Source organism: Corticium candelabrum, chromosome 1 (genome assembly GCF_963422355.1).
Source record: "Corticium candelabrum chromosome 1, ooCorCand1.1, whole genome shotgun sequence".
Lineage (NCBI taxonomy): Eukaryota > Metazoa > Porifera > Homoscleromorpha > Homosclerophorida > Plakinidae > Corticium > Corticium candelabrum.
The window spans coordinates 1,388,796-1,411,562 of NC_085085.1; the positions used below are offsets into that span (position 1 = coordinate 1,388,796).

The 22,767-nt window shown below is 44.2% G+C and overlaps 3 protein-coding genes across 3 annotated transcripts in view; 2 read left to right on the forward strand and 1 right to left on the reverse strand.

Moving 5' to 3' along the window:
* The window catches only part of LOC134196019 (2-5A-dependent ribonuclease-like), a 7,540-nt gene extending 5,590 nt beyond the window's left edge, over positions 1–1,950 (forward strand). Inside the window, exons 5-7 of the mRNA XM_062665104.1 lie at positions 1,347–1,448; positions 1,513–1,605; positions 1,660–1,950. Of these exons, the coding sequence (XP_062521088.1) occupies positions 1,347–1,448; positions 1,513–1,605; positions 1,660–1,785 (321 nt within the window). The 3' untranslated portion in view covers positions 1,786–1,950. The remainder of the gene's footprint in view (positions 1–1,346; positions 1,449–1,512; positions 1,606–1,659) is intronic.
* Positions 1,951–6,371: 4,421 nt separating this feature from the next.
* Positions 6,372–7,139, reverse strand: LOC134194523 (52 kDa repressor of the inhibitor of the protein kinase-like). Its single transcript, XM_062663467.1, has one exon. The coding sequence runs from the start codon at positions 7,137–7,139 to the stop codon at positions 6,417–6,419; it is 723 nt and encodes a 240-aa protein (XP_062519451.1). The 3' UTR covers positions 6,372–6,416.
* Positions 7,140–10,290: 3,151 nt separating this feature from the next.
* Positions 10,291–22,342, forward strand: LOC134194657 (uncharacterized). Its single transcript, XM_062663602.1, has 8 exons — positions 10,291–10,470; positions 10,561–10,699; positions 10,886–11,497; positions 12,572–12,627; positions 12,988–13,050; positions 13,112–13,756; positions 13,815–14,003; positions 20,965–22,342. The coding sequence occupies exons 1-8, from the start codon at positions 10,291–10,293 to the stop codon at positions 22,084–22,086; spliced, it is 3,006 nt and encodes a 1,001-aa protein (XP_062519586.1). The 3' UTR covers positions 22,087–22,342.
* Positions 22,343–22,767: the final 425 nt, after the last annotated feature.

Below are 22,767 nucleotides of genomic sequence, written 5' to 3' on the forward strand. Positions count from 1 at the left end.
ACGAAAACTACGGTGGAAAAGTTAAGAAAAATTTTCTCAACTCATGGAATTCTTGAAAAACTGGTATCAGACAATGGGTCAGTATTCACCAGTCAAGAGTTTACTGATTTTGTAAAATCGAATGGAATAGACCACATTAAAACAGCACCGTATCATCCGTCAAGTAATGGGCTGGCGGAAAGAACAGTACAAGCATTGAAGAAAGGACTGTCCCTAGCAAAGCAAGGAACCTTGACATATCGCTTGACACAAGTGTTGTTCAGCTACCGGATTACACCGCATTCCACGACAGGAATATCACCTGCGGAATTATTAGTAGGTCGCAAATTACGGTCACGGTTAGATTTGTTACACCCCAACTTGGAGCAAACAGTACACAAAAAGCAATGGCAACAGAAACAATTCTACAAGGGTAACCGGAATAGTATGATAGACCTTTACAACGGGGTGAGAGTCTACGTGCGCAATTACAACAGAGGTCACCCTTGAGTAGCTGGTATGGTTTAGTCCAAAACAGGCCCTCTATCATACACTATCAAACTGGAGGATGGAAGGGTAGTCAAACGACATGTAGATCAGATTCGGAAAACCTTACAATCGGAAAGACATGAAGGAGGTTAACCAGAAGACCTACCTGCGGAACCAATCCATCCACAGGATAAACCATGTTCAAGAGCAATGGTACCGGTATCGCCGGGAAGACCCGAAGAGTGGGTTGTCGCACCAGACTTACCAGAACAACAACAAGATGGAGTTGACAAACAAATGGAACAGGACGCGATGGTATCATCGCCGGAGATTAGCACAGGACCAGAAAACTTAGAGACACACGTGGAACCAATTACAGCATCAAAGCTAGGTGCCAGCAAAGGAGTGACTCCAATCCGTCAGTCCAGCAGAAGGAGAAAGGCACCTGACAGACTGAATTTTTAGTAGATTAGATTATTGTGTTGTACTATGTACCTCTTAATTGTTAATATCAGTCACATAGTCGGGGGGGTGGGGGGGTGAGAAGGATGTAGTATATACATCCGGGAAATTGCATTGTGTTAGTTCAGTCATTTGATTGGCATTTAGGACTAGCCAGTCATTCTTGAAATAGATCGCCTTGAGTAAACAGTAAGACCGGTTGAGCGCGTGCTAAGGACACAGTTACTTGTGACATGAATGATATTTGATATTGGAAAGTGTTGATTGTGTGTATGGTGGAGCAGGAGATGTAGATGAGTGTTTTACTAGCAGACATGGTGTTGTATTATGAGTAGTGATGGATAATCTGCTGGCAGTTGTATTGCATTGATTGCTTGTTGGACAACACATTGCTAATATGCATTATACATGGTCAGGATGGTGAGACTGCATTTGATTGGGCTATGGGAGCAGGTCACATGTCAACAGCTGGTCGTTTGGTGTTGGCGACTCAAAGAATTGAAGATGTTACAGTTGAGGTTTGTGACAGTCAGTTGTGTTGAGAGAATGAAATGAATGTGTGTGAGTTTGTGGTGTGTGTAGCATCGTCTTCTTGTGTTGCTTTGGGCATGTAAGAACAAGAGAGATGATGTGATAAAATCAATTGTTAAGCTGGGAACAGAAATGAAGGATGATGTGAGAAAGTTTTGGAATCATTTTTGTATGACATTTATTGTATTGTTGATGCAGTTGGGACAAACTTTACTTCACGGTGCTGCTCGTTATGGCAGGCTTGATGTGGTTGAGCTTCTCTTGGCCAACAAGGCAGATGCTGATGCTTCAGACAAGGTAGGTGTAGTGACAATCAAATATTGAAATGTTAGGTAGGTGTAGCAACAATTAAGTTAAAAGGTAACTGCAACGCAAAAATCAAAAGTTCTTTTATGTTGGAATCGATAGTTCTAGTTGCATACATGACAGGAAAAATAGTTTTAAATTTTTAAGATAAGCCTTCGCTGTGATATAGCAGGTGAAAGTTGCTTCCGGTTATTCGAGTCCCGGTAAAGGGCGTGGTATCGTGTTGACGTCACTGGAGGGAGATGCGTGTACGTGTCTAGTCAGCGGAGTGTAGAAAATGGCTACACCTTTAGACCTAAGGCATCGCCATTGTGTTAGAGGTGATGACAGCGACAGTTCTTTTTCCAAAGAGCCGTCCGGAAGTTCTTCAAACGATGAATTGCAAGATGAGGAAGATCTGCTGGGAGCCATTGAACCGTATAGGTTCGAGCCCAGAGACAGTGGCTCTGCAGCTGAAGGATCACCTGCCTTGGAAGTCGACGAGGAAGAGAACAGGCCACCCGATAGGCCGTCACAATGGTAAGTAGAAGTAGAAATTGCAACGTAATCGATGCACATCCGGGTAAGTTCACAACCATCACAGGTGTAGCTGCGGTCATTGTGAGATGATGGCCACTTGTGTGGAGTGCGTATGCTGCCAAGACATATTTGAGGTTGTCTTGAAAATCAACGAGCATGACCCTACTATGGCTTGCATAACAGACCATTAAAAGTCTTCAAATTTTTATTTACCGTTAAATTACCTTTCAAAGTCTGACTTGCCCTCATCTGACTGGGATATGACATCATCATCACTTCTGACTTCTTCATCTGTTCTGACATCACTATGATCGTCATCGTCTGTTCTCATATCATCCTCTGTTACATCATACATCGTCATGAACGTCATCATTATATTCATTTGCCCTGATAGTACCGCCTGATTCAGTGTTGGTCTCGGCTAAAAATCCAGAGGTGGAGCATAGATAAGAGAGCATTGCACACCAAAGTCTTGGTAAGTTTTAGCATTCTTGGTTTGTATTCCTAGAGTCCGCAATAGCAATTCAAGTTTATCAGATGTACCCTAAAGATAAGGACGTACCCTTTGACTTTACTAGAGGGCGCATCTGAACCTGGACGCTCTTGTTCCTCTATCCAAAAATTGTATGAGTTGGTACATTGGTTATATCTAACAAACTCTGAGTGCTGCTGTTACCGTCTGGTTAGCTGGGTTGGTTCTAGTAACCTCGTCTGCTGCAGAACACTGCTGGTATTCTAAACAGTCTTCGTGATCATGATGGCTTGCGTCTTCTGCATCACAACTCTCTACCGGTAGTGTATCATACGCATGTATTGCGTCTTCCAACAAATGAAACATATATAGGAACAGCTCACATGTAATCTTCTTTTGAACACTGCTAGCGTTGCTTGCCGTCACTTCTTGACAGAATGGTACGTGGGCGAGAATTCTCTGGTGGTATAGATCATGCGTGCTTGTGTTTAGTTATATATAGTGCACTGGTGAATCGAAAAAGTCAAACATTCTAAGAATAAAATGTCAATTGGTGAGTACGTCATAACTTAGCTGTGGAGAATTGAGTGAATGAGAATAATGGCAGAGTGTACTGATGAGTTGTTCATGCAAACTAACACTGAGAAAGAGAACAAATAAGTTGACGTTAATGTGTTGAATTTCGTTGACCAACGTTGACACAAGTTTCACTGTACGTCTAGTACTGTCTACAATAATTATAATAATAATAACAAATAATAATATTTTGATTCATACCGTTACTGGTACAGTGCTCTAAAAGTTAGAGCTAGGTACACACATACACACTACATACATGTCTACGTCTAGAATTGCCTTCACACGTGACTACGTACGCAAGTCTACGCATGTGCACAAAGAGTCTGACCTCTCAGCCATGTAGCTACAGTACTTTACTTCTGCACAAGATTCTTCCTTACCCTCAATTTCTCTCGTTTCTCAAATGTGGCCCTTTTTTCTTTTGCGGTGGTTTCAGAGTGCTCCAATCCTGAAGTGTGGAGGCAGGCCTCGGTCGATAGAAAATTGTGGGAACAGCTCCGGGTCTCAATTTTGCTTCTTTACAGCCCAAGCCAAAGCTGTTAAATAGATCCGGCTGTACTTCAAAGCATTCTGGCTCAAAGTGGCTACAGATTCCTGTAAACTCAGTAGGACCACCCCAGCCGTCTCTTGTCCTCCGTGTACTTGCGATTCCCACTCTTTTCCTAGTTGAGGATCTTTTGGAAATCGAAATACGCTGCCGCCTGATTTGTTCGAGTTGGTGCATCCTGCAGCTACGCAGTAACGACCCATTATTTCTCTACAGATTCGTTGTTTACAATACACACTAGCGTGAGGTCTTCCTCCAGTGATGTCAACACGATACCACGCCCTTTACCGGAACTCGGATAACCGGAAGCAACTTTCATCTGCTATATCACAGAGAAGACTTATCTTAAAAATCTAAAACTATTTTTGCATTGCAGTTACCCTTTAAGTTGGATAAACTGATCAAGTATTTACTAAACTGTTTTGTCTGCTTAGAAATGAGGTGAAGCAATTTGTTTGTATTTGTAACAGACTGTTTATTATAGGTAGATTAGAATGACTGAATGTATGTGGGTGTGGCACGCCAGGGTTTTGACAGTCTAATGTTAGTGCCTCTTGAGTTCGTTAGAGAGTAGTGTCTGTCCTGCAATAAACCTGGATAAAGCGTACGAACCGTGTTATAGTGGAGGTCACACTGAGATTGAATCGAAAGCCGGAATGAATGATAACGCAAGCTCGAAATCTTCAGCGAAAGGTGAGGAACTAGCTCTGCCGCCGGGAGATGTGGTATCGTTAAATTCACGGAGGCTATCGGCAGCGAACATGCGTCGAATTGCAGCAATGCTGGGCCTGCTGACGGATGCGTCGATGGAAGAGCGTCGGCAGTTTATCGAAGGCAAACTGCTAGAGGCGGACCGAGAGCCACGAAACGTGCAAGTCGTCATTCACGAAATGAAGAGTACGACAGAAACAAGGTTGCACTTATCGTTGATAGACGAAATGGGCATGTTCCAGAACACGGAGGTGGTTGTGCACCGCTTGACAGTAGCGAAATTGGCGGAAAAGATCGACAGACTCGAAGAGACAAAACCGCGTCAGGAGAGAGCATTGCAAACTGTCCAATGGCAACAGCAACAGGAGGAGAGTGGGCAGCAGGACGAGATAGGACAATTGAGATTCGAACTAGAGGCAGAGAAGAAAAAGAGCACACGGTTTTGGGCTTTGGCTTGCCAGCGAGGCGAGGAGAATGAGCGGCTAGCAGCAGAGAAAGAGGCAGAAGTGGCATCATTGATATGGCAACTGGAAGAATGCAAGGTCCTTGGAGTTCCAACCGCTTTGGAGTCCCTGCCGCGCGACAGCTCGGAGTCCCCAATGCAAGTTAGTGCGGGAGTAGAAAAGAAGCGGAAAGGTAAAGCTCCACCAGTTGATTGGTTTACAGGCGAGAACATGGAAGTACGAGTAGATGACTGGTTGCCAGCTCTTGAGAGAGCAACAGTGTGGAATGCCTGGATGGAGGAAGAACAACTTATTCAGTTAGCTGGTCACTTGAGGGGAAAGGCTCTCCAAGAATGGAACCTACTGTCTAAAGAAGACAAGGCTACATGGCAGGTAGCAGTATCAGCACTCAAGGGACGTTTGGATCCCGGAAATAAAATACTGGCTGTCCAGGATTTCAGACACGCGGTACAAGGGAAGCGCAGTCTGTTGCCGATTTTATTCGGAAATTGGAGAGAACCTTTCATATAGCTTACGGCAGGGATGACATTTCTCGAGAAACAAGAGACACCTTCCTTCACAGCCAACTGCAAGAAGGTCTGAGTTACGAGCTTATGAAAAGTCCAGCTGTATCAGGTGCACAGACGTATCGAGAGCTTTGCATGGCTGCCAAGAATGAGGAAAAACAACTGGTGGAGTTGAGGAGAGACACCAGTATTGGAGGCCAGTTCAGCAACAACAAAAGGTAGCAGAGGCATCATCTCTGCGTGAGGCTACTTTGGACGTTACGAGTCAGCATAAGTCTCCTCGAAGATGCTGCAAGTGTGGCAAAGTGGGTCATCTTGCTAGAGATTGTTGGAAGCCCAAGTTAGAGAGTCAGGGTAGAGACAGTGGAAGGAAGTCTGCAGTGAGCACCAAGGTTGTGACTACCGAGAGAAGAGACCCCACATCGTACCTGACGTCTGGGTCTGACAGTGATATTTCAATAGTGAATGTCGTTAGAATAAGAGACACCGGTAGCTGACCAAGATGCAGGGGCGGATCCAGGATCTGAGGAGAGGGGGTGCACGGACATGAAACGCTAGACCACACCCATTTCAGGGAAGTAGTATAAGGTGAAAGTAGACTTTGCAACCAAAAATGACGGTAGATCTGTTGTCTCGATGTTGACTGCAACCATCAAAGACAAGCAGTCCACTATGGGGGCGAGTCAAACAGCTCAAGCGCGGATACAGGAGTTAAACGGGGGCCCGGGGTACACAGAGTCAAAAGAGAATTTCTTCAGGACGGTACGAAAATTGCAGTATAACGTGAAGCAAGTAGTTGTAATATATTCAAGGCAGATCTCTCACATAACTATTTAACAAACAAACCATTGCTAACAAAACTCGGACAGCTGAAGCCGCCGTGGGTTTCGCTTTGCAAATTCTTCCACGACGGCTTCAGCATCACACGGGATATCCCGGTGAACATGGAGCAGCGTTAGGCCATTCAAGCGTGACTCTCCCATGCCGCTACGCATGCAAGTTTTCAAAAACCGCAGACGGCTAATGGAACGTTCGCACTCCGCACTTGTTACCGAGAGTGTGCATGCTATCTTTAACAGCTGCCCAACATTTGGAAAGAAGTCCTTGTCGATTTGGTTGAGAACCTTCGAGGGTGTATCTTTATCTGCTGCAAACTGTACCGACCCGCTCCATTTCACTGTCCAGCTGTGAAGCTCCGTATCCAGAGCAGCTGCGGCTGGTAAATCATCGCCATACATCTTGACCAAGTCGGGAATATCTGCTGAAGACAAGATGTTGTCACTCACTGCCAAGGATGGTGGCAAAAGACGCGTGATTTGAGAAACAACAGCTGAAGAACTTTCGCTAAACCGGTAACCCATTTCATTGATGAGATGGTCCAGCATTGGGATGGTCAGCTGTTTCCGGTAGTAATCGGATGCAGAAGATGCAGGCACATTGCCGCGGTGCTGTTGACGTCCAGTCGTTCTTGGCAAGCTCTCTTCTACATTAACCTTACCGGCTACTTCCAAAGCCTTTTGATAGACTCGTGAATGGATTGTAGTCCATTGTGTCCGGTCGTCTGTCCTCCTCATCCAAGCGAGGCCGCTTTGACACAGAGCCAAAATACTTCGTGAGAGTCTGAGACTGAGGGTTGGAAGGACGACTACGGGAAGCCATGTCAGACTTTACAGTACAATGAGCCTGTCACAAGAACGATCATCTCTAGTAAGCCCGTAATAGGACAGCATGCAGCAACCACGTGCTGTCACTTACGGTTTGCGATCGACCCCACGCTAGGACACGAACACTGCACGTGGCAACGTATATACGGGAAATACAAACTCGCGGTTCCACGCAGCGACACAGTGCGCAGTTCACAGTTGTCAGTCAGGTTGTCAGTCAAACACGAGATGGACACGTGATCGATAATCTTCGCATTAGCTCGTACTCTGTACCCAGACGCAATTCTTCGTGCACCCACATATTTCTGCTACGTGAGTGCGCCGCAAGAAAATGGGTATGGAACTTCGTGGCTATCTAGACCTTCCTCAAGACTGGCGGAGGGGGGGGGGGTGCACGTGCACCCGGTGCACCCTCCCTATATCCGCCCCTGAAGATGCGTAAAAGTAGAAGTGCAAGGAGTTTCTATGTATGGCATTGTTGACAGCGGAGCAGATATCACCATTATGGGTGGAGAAATGTTTAAGAGGTTGACAAGAGAGGCAAGACTGAAGAGAAGGCATTTTCAGAAGCCGGATCGAGTACCTCTCACATATGATCACCGACCCTTTGCTATTGATGGTTGCATGGATCTGAACATCTGTTTCGAGAACAAGGAGATGAAGACTCCTGCGTATATTAAGATGGATGCACATGACCAACTTCTATTATCAGAAGGAGTTTGCCGTCAACTTGGATTTGTGTCATATCATGCAAAAGTGGAGATTTGGCGAAATCATCAGAAGAAGTCCGAGGTCAAAGTACTCACTGTCAGAGTCAAGCTGATAGGATGTGTTCGGTTGTTGCCATTCCAAAGTGCTTTGGTCAATGTACAGATTGTAAACGGACACACGATGTCAGACACAGTTCTAGTAGAACCCTTAGGAGAAATGGTGAAAGCGCTGGGAGTTACACTGGATGATGGCCTTGTCAAGCTATTGCTGTCCGGAACTGCTCTGATGGTCATGTCCAACTCCTTTGGATTCACCATGAAGCTTGAGGAAGGAGTCGAAGTAGGCAGTGCTGTTTCAGTAGACGTTGAGTCAATTACTGCTCCAGTCACGGGAGGAGAAAATGGTTCAATAGGTAGATCTATGAAGGGAAATGACGTCTTCATCAGGGAAGTTATGTTGGCAGATGAAGTTGCACGTCGTCAGCACCAACTGGATGAGTTTGTGAGAGATGACGTTCAACTGCCAAACGAAGAAAGACAGTTACTAGGCAATTTACGAAAGCAACATCACGAGGTGTTCTGTTTATCAGATTGGGAACGAGGAGAGACAAACCTAGTCGAAATGGAGATCCATACAGGAGACGCCACTCCACTCAAGCAAGCAGCAAGGAGAATGCCATTTGGAGTGAGGAAAGAAGTTGCTGCTCAGCTAAGGAATATGCAAATGGCAGGTGTTATCGAGCCTTCGAGCAGTCCATGGGCCAGTCCTATTGTTTTGGTTTGGAAGAAAGATGGAACCCTTGGCTTTTGCATTGATTACCGCGGGTTAAACTTGGTAACCAAGCTCGATACGTTCCCACTGCCTAGGATCGATGATCTGTTAGATCAGTTGGGAAATCCAAGTACTTTTCTACATTAGCTCTGGCATCAGGCTATTGGCAGGTTAGGGTCCACCGGGATTCTAAGGAGAAGACTGCATTCATCACCCGCCAGGGGCTGTATCAGTTTAAGGTGATGCCTTTTGGTCTGACCAACGCACCGTCAGTGTTCCAAAGGTTAATGCAACGTGTTCTAATGGGGCTCAATCCTGACAATGGATCCGACTTTGTTGGTGTGTACATTGATGATGTGATAGTCTTTTCAGAAACGCTGGAGAAGCATTTGCAGCACTTAGACTTGGTACTGAAGCGATTGAAGGAGGCAAATTTGAAGCTGAAATTGTCAAAGTGTTGATTTATTCAACGGGAATTTAAATATTTAGGGCATGTTATTACACCGTAAGGATTGAGGTAAATCTCGACCAAGTATGAGCTGCTGCCTGTTTTCCAGAACCAAAGACGGTTGCACAAGTCAGACAGTTTCTTGGGTTAGCTTCATATTATCGTCGGTTCATCCACAAATTTGCTGCAACAGCTAAGCCTCTGCATGTATTGACAGCAAAAAATGCCATATTTCAGTGGACAGAGGAGTGCCAGGCTGCGTTCGAGTCCCTGAAGCAAAAGATTAGCCAAGCCCATATCTTGGTGTATTTGAATTTTGATGTTCCATTTGTTCTGCAGACAGATGCCAGTATTCTAGGACTTGGAGCAGTGTTATCACAGAAGCAGTCTGACAACGGGCTACATCCCGTAGCATTTGCAAGTCGCTTGCTATCCAAGGCAGAGAGGAATTACAGCGTCACGGAGCTTGAGACACTTGCAGTGGTATGGGCTGTTTTGCATTTTCATGCCTGTCTTTATGGACACAAGATTACGGTTTATACGGATCATTCTGCAGTTAGGGCAGTTCTAGGAACACCAAGCCCTAATGGGAAGCATGCACGATGGTGGACTCGAGTATTTGGTTCTGGAATTCGGGAAATCGATATTGTTTATCGACCTGGATAGGAGAATAGTGTTGCAGATGCCTTGCCGAGGAACCCACAGTTTGATGTCATGAGTGAGACGGTAAAGGAAGTGCAAGTGGCTAAGGTGCGCAGTATTGCGGAGCCAACTATTACTTATCTGTTAGAGGAAGCTGCACCCAGCCATGAGCCAGCATCCACATGCAATGTTGGGCAAGAACAGAGGAAAGATATGGATGTGAAACACTTAGTAGACTTCGTTGAACAAGGAGAGTTGCCAGCGGATACTAAACTGGCTAAGAAGGTAGTAGCACTAGGATCACTGTGTACTATGGAGCAAGGCATCCTGTACTATGTGGACCCCAAGCATCGTGATCGGAAGTGAGCAGTTGTTCCGGTTCATCTTAGAGAGCAAATTATGCGAGAAAATCATAGTGGATTGATGGCAGGACACTTTTCAGGAAACCGTTTGTACAATGTCCTTTTGCGACACTGGTGGTGGGAAGGAATGTATTCGGACACCCGAGAGCACTGCAAGAGTTGTTCACAGTGTGCAATAGTGACAGGAACTGTTGTTGGGAAGTTGAAGCCACCTCTTCATCCTATTCCGGTACAGCAAGCTTTCCAGATTGTCGGGGTTGATGTAATGGACCTACCGGTGACAGAAAGTGGTAACAAGCATGTGCTAGTATTTTAAGACTTTCTTACTAAATGGCCAATGGTTTATCCTATTCCTAATCAGCAAACTGTTCACATTGTTCGATTGTTTGCTGAGCAGGTTGTCCCCATGTTTGGTGTACCAGAGGCTTTGTTGTCTGACCGGGGTACGAATCTGTTATCACACCTAATGCTGGATTGTTGTCAGTTACTGGGAATGAAAAAAATTAACACTACTGCTTACCATCCCGAGTGTGATGGTATGGTTGAGAGATTTAATCGGACTTTGAAGACCATGATTCGGAAACACGTAGATCTGTTTGGTGTCCAGTGAGATAAATATTTATCTGGATAGCTTTGGGCATACCGAAATACACCTCATGAGTCGACAGGAGAGAAACCTTTGTTCTTGCTGTATGGTTTTGATTGTTGATCTCCGACTGAAGCTGCTTTACTACCGCCGAGGAAGACCCAGGCCAGCGAAGTTTCTGATTACCGTGAGAAGCTTGTCTTGTCACTGTCACATGCGCGTCAAATTGCAGTCAGTAGTATTCAGGTCGCCCAGAGGAGATACAAGGAGCAATACGATAAGAACGCATCCACAGATGTTAGTTTCAAGGTAGGGGACTGGATTTTGGGTTGTTTCCCTCAAGAGGAGTCTGGAAAGTTACGGAAGCTGTCTCGCCCTTGGCATGGGCCCTATCGAGTTGCATCCTGTGAAGAGCCAAACATGACTGCTACTAAGGTATATTTTCCGGATGACCCTCCTGTTCAGGTTCACTTTTCTAGAGTGTGTGGATGTCCAGCTGGGTTCCCTGCTGGATATTACTGGTATGGTAACAAGCACCGTGCCCCAGGTCGTCCAGCTAAATGGGTCAAGAGGTTGTTGACTGCAACCACAGTCTTTCAGGGTCAGGAACCGATGAAAGTAACCGACCTTCCAATCAAGCCACCCACCACAGAACAACGACCTGAAAGGAAGAATTTAACTGTCCAGCAACCAGATCCGCCCTGTGAGGAACAGAATTCTAAGCTTTCCCTGGGAGCTAAACGATATGGTTTACGAAGAGCCAGGAAACCTCCCAATAGATAGTTGTAATTCGGGACAAATAACCTTAGGGAGGAGGTGGTGTAGCAGACTGTTTATTATAAGTAGATTAGAATGACTGGATGTATGTAGAGGTAGTGCGCATGTGTGGTAGAATGACTGGATGTATGTGGGAGTGCCACTACCTATAATAAACAGTCTGTTACATATTGCAAAGTATTCATATTATTTGCTGTCTTGGGTATTCTGCTATTTACCAACAATTGAGATTTAAATTGTTGTAAAGTCTTAAAATAGATGTATGGAAATGTCCATAAAATGTAAACTGCATTTTGTGTAAGACTTCTCTGGGGCTGTCGTTGCAGCAGAGGCAGTTATTGTATAATTGTATTGGTCAAGACTATGAATTAGAAGCAACAAAGTTGAAGCACGTATCACTAAATCTTTTCTATTTTCAACACTCAACAACAAAGCAGCCACTCTAAGAGCAACCACACAGTTGTCAGGAACAGATGCAAGTCCATTCCAACAATAGGTGCAGTGTGGGAAAATTACTAGATCTTGGTATCCCGGGCACTTACCAACATGGAAATGATACCTCCGGACGCACGTGAGGAGGTGGAGACACTGGTGCATTCTACAGTAACAGTCAGAATGATGATCAAATACGTTGGAACGAGCAGCTTCCGAATATTCCATATGTAGACTCTACCCCAGTCTGACATGGCTCATCCTATTCTAGCTAAAGAGCAGATGTAATCACTTTAATTGCATTCCTTAGAAGACATTAGATAGCCAATGAGTTCTCAATGACGTCTCCAGAGTTACAAGCGAACTCAATTCAGAGCTTTAGAAGACATCCGTACCTACTCTTGTCAGTAGCATTTCTGCAGCTGTTCTAGAATGCCATCACAAGCTTGTAATGAGTGTTTACATTATGTTTAGCGGAGGTCATTGAAGTAGTTACACTAATTCAATTTTCTATTTTCCCCACTAGACAGCCCAAACTGACAAAGTCCACACCCATAATTCCCACACTGTGTCTATTGTTCTTACTGGGAATGCATTGTGCTATTATTGTCAGGCACCAAGTGTGGTCTCAATATAAAAGTGAGTGGGTACACAGTGAAACAAGCATATGTCAGTATGACATCTACACATGGCTTCTTGAGTGACTCTAGGATGTTTGTTTCATGGTATTAAGGCTCAACGCTCTTTTCAGTTAGAGACTTATTCAAACATTAATGTTGTCAACAAGCACATTTTTGTCTTCTTTGTCATAATAACAACACATTTGTGCAGAAGGCAAAAACTACAAAGCTGTGGCATCTCTAGGCTAGTTACGTTATGTCTCAACCAGTTTCTTTGCCAATTCGTGGCCCAAATCAATTGTAATGGAAAGTGGAATTTAGTGTAGCTGTAGTAGTTCATATTTTGTATTGTCTTCAAGCGTTTAAACTTGACCATCTTATCTTATGTATGTGTGTGTTATGTTGTCAGGATGGTAAGAAACCATACCAACTGGCCGATGGTGAACTGAGAAGACGACTGAGGAAAGCAATAGTGAGACGTTTATGTAGTGAGATATGGTGGTATGTGTAGAATGGATGGGTTGTATTGTTAGGATGAACAGAAGTATGCTGTTCTGTTTGCTGAGGGCACAGTGAGACCAGAAATCATCAAGTTGTGTTTCATCGGTTCAGAAGGAGCAGGAAAGACGACACTCATGGAGGCTCTCAAACGAGGATGGTTGGAGTGGATTTTTAAAAGAGAGAATCAAGCAGACAACCCGGATTGTGAAAAGGAACGCACGATTGGTATCAACGTGATGACAGCCAATATTCCAGGGGTGGGTCGTGTTTCACTGCGGGACCACGCAGGTCAAAAGCAGTTCCACAAAACCCACGGCCTCTTCTTCTCTGCATCCAACTCATTCTTCATCTTGCTAGTAAGTCTAGTGAGAGGAAATGAGAGACGACGGTGCAGCGATGAGGAGTTGCGAGATGAGCTTCAGTACTGGCTCTCATTTCTCAGATCCAGTTTGAATGGAGAGTTTATACCCACAGTGTTGATAATGGCCAGTCGAGGAGATTATTATCGTGATGGTCAGCGTGTGTTGCAGCGTGTGGTCGACTGCATTCGTGAGCTGTTCAAAGGCAAGATCAACATCATTCAAGAATGTTTGGTTGTCGACTGCAGGAAGTGTTCGTCCCCTGAAATGAGAAAACTCAAGAAATTTTTACGTGATATGAAGCAGCAACTTCAGCAAGTAATAACAAGCTAATTGAATATTAATTTGTTTGCTAATTCAGATATTTATGTTACAGTCTGCTCCTCTATATCCTCGTCTTTGTCAGCCAGTCGTGTCCAAGTTGCTTCCTTCTCTTCGTAAGAAACAAGAAGATCCATTCATGGAGACGGCAACACTCATGGAGAGAATTGAGCAAGAAGCATGTCCAGGACAAGAGAAGGAGGTTGTAGAGAAAGTAGTTGGTTTCCTCGATGAATCAGGAGAGGTGAGATGACTAGCAGGTGTTTAGTCATTGTGTGTGTGTGTGTGTGTGTGTGTGTGTGTGTGTGTGTGTGTGTGTGTGTGTGTGTGTGTGTGTGTGTGTGTGTGTGTGTGTGTGTGTGTGTGTGTGTGTGTGTGTGTGTGTGTGTGTGGTGTGGTGTGGTGTGGTGTGGTGTGGTGTGGTGTGGTGTGGTGTGGTGTGGTGTGGTGTGGTGTGGTGTGGTGTGTGTCTGGATGTAGCATGGCAGCCTTCTAAGCATGTCGGCTTTGAGGTATTTTGACCCTCTCCAGCTTACCATCTGGGTTTTGCGATATCTTCAGATGCCATCATCACGATAAATCATCTCAGATCGACAGGAGTGCCACATGCAGCACTTGGGAGTGAGCCTAGGGCAACAAGTTTTTTCAGAGATCAACTATCGCTCTACTCCCTCGTTGTAAAGTGCTTCAATTGCTTGTAACATTGAAGTACTTATTTTCGTGTCCTTATGTTTATTTTTGGTATCGCCGAATGAGACGAAGGTCATGTGCATGGAATACAACAGTGGAAATGACTGCGGGGCATGGACGAAAGAAGTTGGTCTCCACCATGGAAAGAAGAACGACGGTCTATGGTGTGTGTGTGTGAGCGATCTGTACTGCCGTGTAAGCAAGAAGCAGCAGTTTGACATCTCTTGCTGTATAGAGAATTGAAAGATTTAGGACGCTGTACATAACATTACCTATTTACAAACCGGTGATGAACTGAGTAGAGATTTGCTTTTTTTCACTGTTAACGCCATCATCTTTTGAGATGGACTGAATATGGTTGGGGTTTGGGTGTCTGTCTGTCTGTCTGTCTGTCTGTCTGTCTGTTTGTCTGTTGGTCTGTCTGTCTGTGTGTATCAATGTATGTATGTCTGTATGTCAATCGCATATATTTGAACTTTTATCTATGATACATTTCGCAATACAAGGTACTATGTACTGTCCAACTACTAGTAGTGTTTTGTCTGTCTGTCTGTGTGTCTGTATCAATGTATGTATGTCTGTATGTCAATCACATATATTTGAACTTTTATCTATGATACATTTCGCAATAAAAGGTACTATGTACTGTCCAACTACTAGTAGTGTTCATCAACTAAACTAAGCTAAAATTGAAACTCATGTAAAACAAAGAGAGGACTACACTTAAAAACTACAGTGTACACAAGCAAAGCCTCCAGTACCAGCTAGTGGCTGAAGTACTGGGTGGCAAAGAGGTCATATCTGTTGCCTTCAGACACGAAGGTAGCTTTTTAGAGATGACTCTAGCATTACACTTCTGGAGCTGAACAGAAAGCGTTTGGACCAGAAGTCGATAAACTCCGTATCGTTCGGTCGTCCCACTTTGTCCGATGACTTCTTTGCTAATTTGCACTGCAGTTTCCACCCATTGATCCCCCAAGCTCCAAAATGCTCCATTACCAGTGGGGTTACAGTGGCAATTATGCCACCTGGTAATTGCTGTTTGCTGTATTTCTCTTTCTTTCTGTCTGCTCTCCTCTCTGCAGCAGCACCACTAACACCAGCAGATGATGGAAAGATGTTGCTACTCCATGGGTGGACGAGGGAGATATCTAGGTCAACGTTGTTTCCAATGTCCGAGTCAAAAAATATGATGTCTAGTCTATTGTCTGTAGTAGTTGTATAATGACTCCTCGGCTCCCTGCGGTGGTGAATATGCAGCCCACGAAAGCAATCAGACCAGACAGACGAAATTGACTCATGAGACCATACCGGCCCGCCACCAGTCTTACAGGTCAGCAAATGGTATCCACTGTCATCTATAAGAGCTCCACAATTGCACGTCGTTGTTCAGCTGGAGAAGGCTATGGGCAAACCCAAACGAAGGAAGGACACCAAGTGAAATTCGCAATAATTGAGTGCGAACACTTTTGATGTAGGGATAGCGTTAAGCCAAGCCCCAGCGCCTTTACCTGTTGTTGAGCGTAGGTGGGCTGCATCCCTGGCAGTGGGAGCATTTTCGAGTAGATACTGAGCGTTGGAAGAAACAGTGACAGAAGATAGCCTTTGTTGAACTTTCCCATCACATGGCAGGTAGTCAGAGATATGTTTTTCTGGAGGGATAGACCTTGCTCTGGCCTCACTGATTGGAGAGGTTGAAGAGCTTAAGAGACTGTCAATGATAGGTCATAAAATGGGGAATCGGAATGGCAGTTCTGTAAAAAAGTGTTGGCCCAGGATGCAACAAAAGCTGGTTGTCTCACTGATAGCAAAGGAATCATTCTGAAACCGCCCATTCTGATGGGTAAAGAGGCCTGATGCCAAATCCTGTCATCACCCATGTCATAACCTAAGAGGTAAGAAAAGGTTTCCTTTGTCCTAGAGTCATGGATCGTAGAAGCATGAGCTAGCAAATCAGGATGGACTGTCCGGGCCAAATGGCTAGGGTTGGGGACGTAACAGCATTGTAATAACAGCATTGCATTCTGAACATCATCCAATTTGATAAGCTGATCGATTGCACAGTGAGAACTTTGACTGGGCTATGGTGGCACAAGGGGACGTAATGAATGACATCAAATCAGTTGGAGAACCAAGGAAGAGTGCAGCCTCACAAGACACAGGAATTCCATCAAACCCTTCAACAGCAGTCAAGGACGATGGAGAGAATATCTCGCACTTTTTGTCTGCTATAACCAGATTGATGGCTGAGAAGGTCTCCTTCAAGTCATGAAACACAGCCAAAACAAATTTCGTCTCTCCCAGCAAAAATAATCATTCAGGTAGGCCAGTACGCATACTTGAGAGTGAGATTTCTGAATCGTAGTTAAGACTGGATAAATGACCATGGCAAAAAGAACAGGGCCCAGAGGGTCTCCCTGATGAAGTCCCTCCTCAATTGGAATTATTATCGTAGAGGAACCCTCCATGAAGACAAGGGAACTGGGTTTGCCATACATTTGAATCACATGGTTGTACAAGTCAGGAAAGGCAAGAGAAACTTGTTCATTATCTGGTCTCTACTGACAGAATTGAACGCGTTCCTAACATCTGACTTCAAAACTATCCAGTTGGGATTAGATTTCAAAGTGAGACTTATATGATGCGCTATCAACTCTGTACCACATTTGGTAGACAAACTATGCTGAATGGGACGGAAAACTTCAGTAAACTCTTCCTTTTTTGTGAACAAATAGTCCTGGCTGTAAGTCAGGGAATAGATTCCTCAATGGCAATGGGTCTCACATCACCATTTGGCTTGGGCAGAGCGATCAGTCTTGAAGAAGGAAAGAGGGTGGTAGCCACATCGGTCAATATTTCCTTAGCAAAAGCCGAACAGCAGAGAAAAGACCATCTGCAGTATCCTCATTTTCCAGGAGGATTTTAAATGCTCGAAACGCCAACCACTAGGACGAGCACCAGATCCACATGAAGCTTGTCTGATCGAATCAATAAGTAACGGCCTAGACAAGGTGATCGACTCACAACTAACAGTGGGAGCAGTGGTGGAGGGGGAAGCACTGAAGATCTGGGAGGGTGTTTGGAGATCAACTTCCTTGCCGTATCATTAGTGGATGGAGCCAGACTATTACTAGTTAGAATTCTAGACGCATGTGACAACTCTTCACATCTCTCTAGCCTCTGAGCGGCCGTCTTTCCGGCATTATCCCCAGTAGTGAGTGACTTCGCGGGAAGAGAGGCTCTCAGGCAAATAAGGTCTGACCAATTCCAGCTGAGAAACTGGTGGTAAACAGCCTTCACGTTATGTAAACCATGTTTTCCTCCCTCGCCAGAGGAGTGAGAAGCATGCGAGGCAGTAGGAACAGGAGTTTCCATGCTAACTCATCAGAGGGATCATTACGAATCTTTCCAAGCGTTACGACACAGCAATCTTGGAAACATACTTTGACAGTAGGATGGATAGTTTGGACAACTCTGGAAGGCGCAGCTTTCAGAATGTCTTCTACTGTAAGGTCTCGGATGTACTTCCTTGCAGTAGTTCCTGGGTCCAGATTCATGTTCTGAGAAATTGCGGAGTCCAGGAACGTCGTTGATGAAATGGGTGTGGGTGCAGTACCAGTGGAAGAAGCTTGAGAAGAGAGGTTGACTTCCACATTTCCGCAGTATGGTGTGAAAGAAACACGCTCCTCCCTCTGTTCTTGACTAGACCGTTGATACCGAGATCTGCATTGAGATGAGTGTTGACCCAGTTTCAAAAACCAGTTTCCACAGAAAGAACATTGATGAAGACACAGGCGAGCGATGAAATCAGCCTGAAGGAGATTGGGATCATGAACTTGTTGAATATGGCAAAGAACACACTGAGCAGTGCCAGACACTTTGCAGGACTGATACAGACAAGATTCAGAACGAGGCATCGGGCGACAGAGGGAAAAACAGCAAAAGGAGCAGATGCAAAATTTGAATCTCACCTGGTCATCATCCGGAATCTGTCTGTCTATTTGTTTGTTAATACATATATTTTTCGTATTTGAATTAGGATACAATAGCAAATGGCTAACTACGTTTGTCTTATGACAATAAAAGCAAGAGAAAACAACTAACAACTAAATACAATATATATTTAACTACTAATTGGGTAAAAGGGATCATGTGATCCCTTTTCTATAGAACATCTACGAGTCTGGGCACTTGGCCTGTCCTGACAAGGTATTACTGATTTTCTTCAGATGTACATTGGCATTGCAACATTGCAATTGAATGGCAATTCTTTGACACCAATTGTCTGTAAACTCTGCCCTGTTTGATTTTCCTAAGTCATCCTTTAATCGTTTTGACAAGTCATCTAAATAGGTCTTTGTCTTCTTGCCCCATCTTCCAAAATGTTCCAAGACTAGTGGAACCACTCTCACACTGACATCCCACGAGGATGTGTTTCTTTCTCATGGCGAGCCAACTTCCTGTCTTCCCTTCTAGCAGCGGCTGTTCCCTCCATAGTGGCTGACGTTGGACATATGTTCGAACTCCACGGATGAGCAAGTGCTATATCTAACTCTACGTTGGAATCAATACCAGTATCAAAAACAACAATGTCTGGGCGGCTGTCAGATGTAGCATGTCTATCTTTTGGCTCTTTTTTGTGTTGAATTTTGAGATTGTTTAGACACTCAGACCACACAGACATGATCGAGTCATGTGACCACACAGGACCACCCCTTGTTTTGCATGGAATCTGATGATATCTGCTTGAGTCACCAGTTGCTCGTCCACAGTCACACGTCTGAATATTATCACACAAAGGCAAGGGAAGTCCACGTCTCAGGTAAGCTGGCAACCGAAATTCGGAGGGTTTAAGTGTGAGCATTCCTGAAGTTGGAATAGCAGACAACCAAGAGCCTGCACCTTTGCCTTGCAGAGAGCGAAGTCTAGCGCCATCTCGAAGTGAAGTTGCATTCTCAATTTAAGCAAGTAGCTTCCATTTTGGCATTATCTTTTGAGAGCTTGTGTTGAAGCTCTTTGACTCAGACAACATCTCCAATAAGGACTGGGATGGTGGTACAATTGAATTAGATTTAATTGTCTGTCTGTCTATCTGTCTGTCACATTCATGATCAGCTATCAAGAGATACTTTTGCAGCAATATTGGAGTTGAGTGCACTTGACGAGCTGACAGGAAGCCAGCATCTCTTAAGATCAAGTTGGGAGGTTTTGGCATTACAAACTTGACACAAATCTCTGCTGCTGCTTTTGCGGGTTCGTGGTGCTACTCAATGAGCACAATTCCTCAAAGATTTCCATCTAGAATAGATCTATGTGACAGCCTCAACTGTGTGAGTCCACCTCCTTTCTATCAGCATCTTTGCAAGGCAAATAGCAAGCCTTCCTTCCACCTTAGGATCAGATGGAGAGACACTCATACCTCAGTCTTTGTCTGGGCTTATGGCTAATCCAGTAAAACTCCAAATCGCCTGAGCTCAGATATTGCTGAAGGGAATGCAGCAACATGCGTTACTGCAAGCATCCTCTGTCAAACATGCTGCAAGGGTAAGGTTGTGTCAGGGACGTGGAGCAGGATCATGGCTTCAAGCTATTCCTTCAGCACCAAAATTTGTTATAAAGTTCTTAAAATTTCGTGTGACAGCATTTTTGAGACTTAGTATTCCTTTACCATATTCCCAGATTGTTACCAAGTGTGATTGTGGTAGAAGCCTTGATGAACATGGTTATCATCTATTGACCTGCAAGTTTGGCGGTGGCCCAGTATGGCAACACAATACAATCGTGTCAACTTGGGCTAAATGTTTAGACAAGTTAAATATTCCTCATCAAGTTGAGCCAAGAAATAGGTATACTGACTCTGAGAACAGGCCGGATATAACAACATATGATCCCACTGGACACTTGACAAAGACCTGGACATTTCACTTGCTCATCCACATTCTTGTGACACCGTACAATCAGCTGCCAAAATATCAGGTTATGCAGCTGAGTTGAGAGAAAAACACAAACTAACAAAATATGGTCAACAGCAGTCTATAGCAGGACCTGATACAACATGTATTCCACTGGTTTTTGAACACTTTGGTTTTTGGGGCCCTATGGCTGAAGGCTATCTCGATAAGATCTCCAAACTTTCAAAAGATGCTAATGGAAAAAGCAGTGAAACAGATTTTAGAGATAGATGGAGAAAGCAACTGTGTATAGTTGTACAGTCTTGCAACTCTCATGTGATTTTTAAAAAGTTGTTGAAGTTGTCTAAGTGCAATTTTGATGATTTTCTGTATGATAAAGACGTTCAACATTTTGTTCATTGACTGTTATTGTTATGCATACGTAAAGTTAGCGATTGTTATTGGTAGAGTAAGAGTTCAAATATATCAATCTGTTTGTCTGTCTGTCTGTCTGTCTGTTTGTCTCTTTTGTCTGTCTATCTTTTGTCTGTTTGTTTCTGTTTGCCTGTTGTTTTTGTTGTTGTGTGCATGTGCGTTTATGTTATTCTTGTGATGTGTGTTTAGATTGCTGTTGTTGGTGATGTGGCTGCTCTCAATCCTGCTTGTCTACATCAATATGCCATCGGTCCTATTGTTGCTTCTGAGGATTTCAAGTGGCATGTCAAGTCAGAGAGAAATGATGGCACAGTAACAAAAGAAGAAGCGAAAACGGCAATCGATCATTACTTGAGAGATCACAAGATTGCCGTTGAACTCAACACAGATAAAGTTCTCGCTATCAACAAATCTCTTGGTATCTGCTTCAAAGTGGAAGGCAGAGACGACACGTTCATGTTTCCAGCTCTCTTGCCTCCTAAGGATCTGTCTGTCATGTGGAAGAAAGATGAGAGTAAGAAAGTGTATGTCGGTCGACGTCAAGTGTGCAGAAGTCAGATGACCATCTTCAGTCCATCTACATTCTGCATGTTTCAATCTAAAGTTTGCATTACTTTGGATCAAAAGGCAAGGCTGTGGAGGGATGGACTGATTCTATCACAAGGCAGTACAGTTCATAATCTCATTGAGTGTTTGGTGGCCGTGATAGATCCTCTTCGTTCTGTCGACTTTGTGTGTCGTGGAGGCAATCGAACAGAAGCAGAATGTGTTTCACTGCTGGACGCTGTCATGTCTCTTTGGAGAGATATGTTAGACAGCTACAGTCCGGGCACTGAATATCAGACTGAATATCTGAGCAGAAAGCATTTGGAGGAACACAAACAACCGAAACAAGTCGCTACCTACTCTCAGAAGGAGATCAACGAAGCAAAAGCAAAGGAAGAAGGAGCACATGCTGCTGTCAAACAAGTAGTTGGTAATGAGCTGATCGTAGAAAGTCTTGGCGATCTGTTGGTTGTTCAACCCATCGGTCAATCAGCTCCAGTTTCATCCAGTGCAGTTTTCAATGCCGTTATTGAGTGTGGTTCATCTCAATGGTATTCATTTGGAATAAAACTAGACTTTAATCATGATCAGATTGAAGCTTTGTGTCATGACAAAGTGACTCCTGCTGATAAATTGTCTGCAATCATCCAAGTAAAGACCAAACAAGTTGGTGATGTGAAGAAGATGGATGATCTGCTGTTAGAGGCGTGTAGACATTTACCAGATCCAATTGATGGTGCAGTGAAGGAGAAGCTTGGAATCTAGCATTAGTCACGTGACTGTAGAAACTAAGCTTGATATATCTACAGACAGAATTTATTGACAAAATTACTGTTTTTCACGTGTCAACACATTCTGTTTAAAATAGCAGCATATTTGGGCATGTAGTACCTAGTGATGATGGGCCTAGCTAATGCACATGTAGTTAATGATTATTGGACAAACCATTTGTATTGCTAACAGAACAAATTAAACTTATACGGGCCATTTTGTATCTTTCTTTTCAGATACATGTCGAAGTAAGGAGTGATACCCTGTATCACTACTACTGTACCTTCCTAGAATGTATGAGATCAGGCCGCTTGGTTTGAGATTGTTTCAATAATTCAGCTATAGCTGAATGAGCCTATAAGAAAAGGGACTTTGTAAAAGTCACGAGACTTGACGAGTAGCGTACTCTAAACGTTTAGGGCTGAACCAACTTCCGGTCTGGGGATTATGGCTGGCTGGCTGGCTGGCTGGCTGGCTGGCTGGCTGGCTGGCTATGTCTGTCACGCTGCAGGAATGTGCCACGCCTTCTTTGTGTGGCCCAATCACGGAACACTAATTCCTTTATGTTGTACGTGGCAACCAAAGACAATGGACGAACAGCCAATCCTACGCGCGAAACTTCCTTGAGAGAGTTTTCGTACCAGAACAGTGCAATTCATGTTTGCGATTGTTAGG

Bases quoted from the DNA above. Each gene is read 5' to 3' on its own strand.
- LOC134194657 (XM_062663602.1), top strand. From the start codon at position 10,291: ATGTATTCGGACACCCGAGAGCACTGCAAGAGTTGTTCACAGTGTGCA. The intron at 10,700-10,885 runs GTATGGTTGAGA...CTCCGACTGAAG, and splicing joins TTACCATCCCGAGTGTGATG to CTGCTTTACTACCGCCGAGG. The intron at 13,757-13,814 runs GTAATAACAAGC...TTTATGTTACAG, and splicing joins TGAAGCAGCAACTTCAGCAA to TCTGCTCCTCTATATCCTCG.
- LOC134194523 (XM_062663467.1), bottom strand. From the start codon at position 7,139: ATGAGGAGGACAGACGACCGGACACAATGGACTACAATCCATTCACGA.